Source organism: Papaver somniferum, chromosome 3 (genome assembly GCF_003573695.1).
Source record: "Papaver somniferum cultivar HN1 chromosome 3, ASM357369v1, whole genome shotgun sequence".
NCBI lineage: Eukaryota > Viridiplantae > Streptophyta > Magnoliopsida > Ranunculales > Papaveraceae > Papaver > Papaver somniferum.
Window position 1 is genome coordinate 203,094,072 of NC_039360.1, and position 4,526 is coordinate 203,098,597.

Genomic DNA, 4,526 nt, shown 5'->3' on the forward strand with positions numbered 1-4,526 from the left:
GTATAAAAAACAGCGCTAAAATATCAAGATTATGTCACTCTAACCATGTCAACGGATCCTACCTTATTTTAAAAACAATCTGATCTTCAATCTAATCTTCAAATAAGATACACCAAGGAAGTAACATCTAATTTTAAAAACAATCTAATCATCAAATAAGACACGCCAAAGAAGCTTTCTTCCCAATATTCGAGTTATTTAGGTTTGGTTAGTAGCTAGCTTATTCATTTTATTTTTTGGATTGGTAAAGAATTTGGTGCTCACGAAGGTTGTTAGTATAATCACTCGAGAGAAGTTTTAACATTACATTGAAAGCGGTTTCAGATTGTGCAGCTATTCAAACTTTCGAGTGACCTAAAGGTCTAGGTTCTATATGTACATAAAGTGAGAGAAAGAGACTGAGCCACTACAAAAGGGTCTCCAGAGAACCTATGATATGGATGTTTCAAAGGGAGTAGATGGCCATAAATAAAAGAAGTTCAATGACCTTTTGCGTTGATAGGTAAAAACTAAAAAGAAAAGGTCTTCTTTTAATTAAAAGAATACATAATTAAAAGAAGTTGAATGTTCAACTAACAGTAGGCAACTCTAGACAAGAATTACAAATTAAGATTATCATCCAAGTAAATGATTAAGATCTATTATTCTGAACTACAATTTAAAATTATACTCGCAATGGATAACAGATTTGCAGATGACGTGACATCAGAGCGCTACAACACAACCTGCATCCCTCAGGTGAGACCGGTCATAAGTTCAAAATTTCATTTCAGTAAATGTTACCCCCGTGAACTGCTACCGGAAACAAGTTACCACATTCACTGTTACTACTGTTTGGACGTACAAGTTCCTTATAGATCAAAAGATTCTGAGTTGGGGCACCAGATTCCTTATACATCGCCACTAAACCAGCACTAGATGGTGACTCTACAAATATAGAACAGTAACTGCATCAGCAGGAAAATTTATAGACACTCTGTTGCCGTCATCACATACTATTCTAAGTGTTCATCACATTCTTTTGCGGCCTATAGACATCCTTAAAAAGGTTTTTGTAATTTATAATTATAACTACCTGCGGAGTGGCACATGGATACAGCATACCCAGCATGAGCAATTTCATATAATTCTTTCATTAGGAGATCACCCACAAAAAATCGCATCATAAGATTTAAGCTTTTTGAACTGTCCGCTAATACCATTAAATATCTAGATCCTAATCATTTGATCCTTGTTTTTAACTTTCACTCTTAGTGGTTCGTCAAAAACAAATCAGCAAACCTTAATATATAATTAACTGGATTAAGAGAGAAAGAGGGAGATTATTAGATCACCTGATACACTATCGGTAATGATATAACTTCGATTCCAATTGTAAATCTGGATTCCACCACTGGTGAATCCCATGGGCTTGTTTGAAATCCTCACAGCGGCTTCTATTAACAACCAGATTTGCTGAAGGAAGGAGATGCAATGGTTCTGATTCCCTACCGGCTGCATTGAAGAATAGATCTGTTACTGAAGTCTGAGTTGCCAGTCTTTCAATGCCTCCTGCTCCAATCTCCTCCATTTTTTTCCTGTGCTCAAAATACCCTATATACTCTGAACAGATATGATCACCTGGATTCACAAAAAGATAAGGAACCCAAGGGGACAACGCAAAAAACGGATTCTCCGAACGAGGCTGATGTTGGTGGCGCTTCATAGCTATTGTGAGTCCAGCTGTGATCAAGCTGCCAGCAATTCGAATCCCATGTTTCAATTTCTTATCCTTTATTCTTTCGATTGGGGCAGACAAGAATGGTGGATTGAACAGAAAAGCTTCGAGAAAAATTCCCGTTTTTGCCATGTTCTTTCCAGCGAGCAAAGCCATGGACGACCCCAACGAATGACCAGTTAACCAGATATTCATATCTCCAGAACTAGAGATCATGTTACGGACTGCTTGTACTGCATATTCAGATCGAGAGGTCAGGTGAAGTCCATTACGAATGACTTCGATGTCCAATTTAAGGTCTTCCGAGAAAGAATCTCCCTTGGTGATTGTGCCTCGGAAGGCGATCACATATCTTGGAGCCCCATGTAACTGTGCTGCGTGGTCGCAATAACTAGTGGATGGGTTCAATTCATAGATGGCGCCAAAAATGGAGGAATCAGCATTATCCACAAGTGTGCGGACTAACTGGAAATGGAAGAACTCCCACCAGGCAGGAGCAAGAGCTTGTGATCCTTGGCGACTAGCTTGACGGTCCCTCTCTAGCACATAAACGGCCTGAACCAAGCAGGCCGTGACAGATCTTTGGTGATATGTATTTTTCCTACAAAAAACACATTTACACACTTGATATTGTCACATAGTAGGTAAAGGAACATACAGGTTACCAGCATAACATCACATACATGCGATAAGTAGTATATTTTATTCAATTTAACCTCAGATAGAATCAGATGACCCTCTAACTCAGCTATCGTAACTGTTTTTCTCTGCCGATGTTGGACTATTATAAGCATCAGACAACCAAGATTACAATACTTGAAGTCACGGGGAACTATTGGTGGAAGTCGTAAAACCTTTTTTTTTAAGTATCACACAGTTATAAGTTACAATCACCAGATAGGTTAATTAGTAGTATATTTTATTCAATTTAACCTCAGATGAAATCTCCAACTCAGCTATCGTGACTGTTTTTCTCTGCTGATGTTGGACTATTATAAGCATCAAACAACCATGATTACAATACTTGAAGTCACGAGGAACTATTGGTGGAAGTCGTAAAACCTTTTTTCTCAGTATACACACAGTTATAGGTTACAATCACCAGATAGGTTAATTTCTTTGTAACGAGCTTGTTGATGCAGTTCAGCATGTCGAACATCATAAAATTCTGAGAATAAAAGACACAGAAAAAAGGGGAGATTACCTTACCAATCAACAGAAGTGAGGTTGAGAGGTCCCACAAGACCAAATATTTCTCTCTCAGATACCATAGCGCCTGGTGCTCGTCTTTCCTCACTTCTTAAATCTATTGCAGAAGGGTATCTACAACAGAACATAAGAAAACCATTAGCCATAGATCTCAGTATCCAACATAATCATATACAATATATGGAATCAGGAACTACAAACCATATAAAACCTCGTGTAATTTCAACATATGTTGGAAAATTGAAACCATATAGTATAAGCTCTATAACCTAAGTTTCGCTTCAAACTTGAAATTTAGTTGAAAACCAAATATATCTTCACAAGCACACAAACCCTTCCTGACAATCGGAATATCTCTTATATTTTCGCATTAACTAATTAAAAAAAAAATTATATAGTTAGCCACCTAATATGAATGGAGAACTAACAATTTTGATTACTTCCTTATCATTGAAGATTTATTAACCCTTGTTACTTCCTTATAACATTCGGCCTTATGTCAGAATTTTGAAAAGGCTTGATTAAACAAAACAAAAAAACTATGCTTTAAACTGCATTGGACTTCGCAAAGTGCCATTTGCACAGATTAACTTACCACATTGTGTTGTAGTTGTACTGTTGTTAGAATCAGCTTATTTCTCAAACAACACACTGGCAGTTCACAAAGAGACCTAAATCCAATCATTCTAGAAAGACAGAAAGACGTTAAATGGGAACATTGAAATCCACATTTGAACTGTAAATAAATTCAGTAACTGATTAAACAATCGTCCCAAGCATTTGAGCCAGACAAAGAATATGAACAGAAACCCTAGTACACAACCATTTCATATTTTACTACGAACACTATGTTGCTACTACTAAGCATTCTTCCAGTTCATCTGTAAATTAAGATTTTGAATCTTGAATTCCCAAACGAGGTAATAAAAATGTGTGATTCATCCAAAATACACACATCCCCATCAAATATACAAGACATAGCAGGTAGTAAAAGGGGAGATACCGAAAAACATGAACCTAGGGTTTCAAGACCGACCAAATTTGAGGCAATCCGAAATCAGTTTGAAGAAATATTATTTAGATGAAAAAATGTACCTTGGAGTGTTCGAGCGTATACTGTGCGAAAATAAACAGAGAGTTGTTAATAACTTGAAAAGATCATCTGTCTTTCTCTCACTTCTCTGGATTTCGGGAGAATTCAACTAGTTCTGTTTCCGTTGGGGTAAGGTAGTAAGGGACTGACAAGGTTTGAAAAACGGGTCACATGTGGACCGTTATAACGATGTTTGGACGTGTGTGAGCACGTTTTCGATAAAAAAAACGCGTTGTTTGACGTTTCGTATTTTTTAAATAACAGACGTGATAACGGTTAAATAAAAAATAAATAAATTGTGATCAGATTATTCTATCATCTAACGATATTAATATTCGTGTCGGATTTAAATAACGTTGTTACTACGTCTTTTAATTTTATTTGTGTAGATAGTGAAATTTGGACAAGGCGCAAAAATATCATTTCAAGACCATAGACAAAACTCAATTCTCATGGGAGAGATTAGCCATTGGTCCTTAAGGCACTCTTAGCCACGATTTCTAGTAT

General features: G+C 36.7%; 1 protein-coding gene across 2 annotated transcripts; it reads right to left on the bottom strand.

Annotated features, from left to right (window-relative positions):
• Positions 1-525: 525 nt before the first annotated feature.
• Positions 526-4,157, bottom strand: LOC113358449 (GDSL esterase/lipase At4g10955-like). 2 transcript variants are annotated; one of them, XM_026602022.1, is made up of 5 exons: positions 4,022-4,157; positions 3,522-3,612; positions 2,927-3,040; positions 1,335-2,318; positions 526-927 (listed from the first exon to the last, which is right to left on the bottom strand). In XM_026602022.1, exons 3-4 carry the CDS (start codon positions 2,986-2,988, stop codon positions 1,343-1,345), a joined length of 1,038 nt encoding a protein of 345 aa, XP_026457807.1. In that variant the 5' UTR covers positions 2,989-3,040; positions 3,522-3,612; positions 4,022-4,157; the 3' UTR covers positions 526-927; positions 1,335-1,342. The 2 variants fall into 2 exon arrangements, with proteins under 2 accessions (XP_026457807.1, XP_026457806.1); XM_026602021.1 differs by lacking the exon at positions 3,522-3,612.
• Positions 4,158-4,526: the final 369 nt, after the last annotated feature.

Excerpts from the sequence above, each read along its gene's own strand:
- LOC113358449 (XM_026602021.1), bottom strand. The coding sequence starts at position 2,988 with ATGGTATCTGAGAGAGAAATATTTGGTCTTGTGGGACCTCTCAACCTC. Across the intron at positions 2,319-2,926 it reads AACCTCACTTCTGTTGATTG|GAAAAATACATATCACCAAA; the intron begins GTAAGGTAATCT and ends TGTTTTTTGTAG.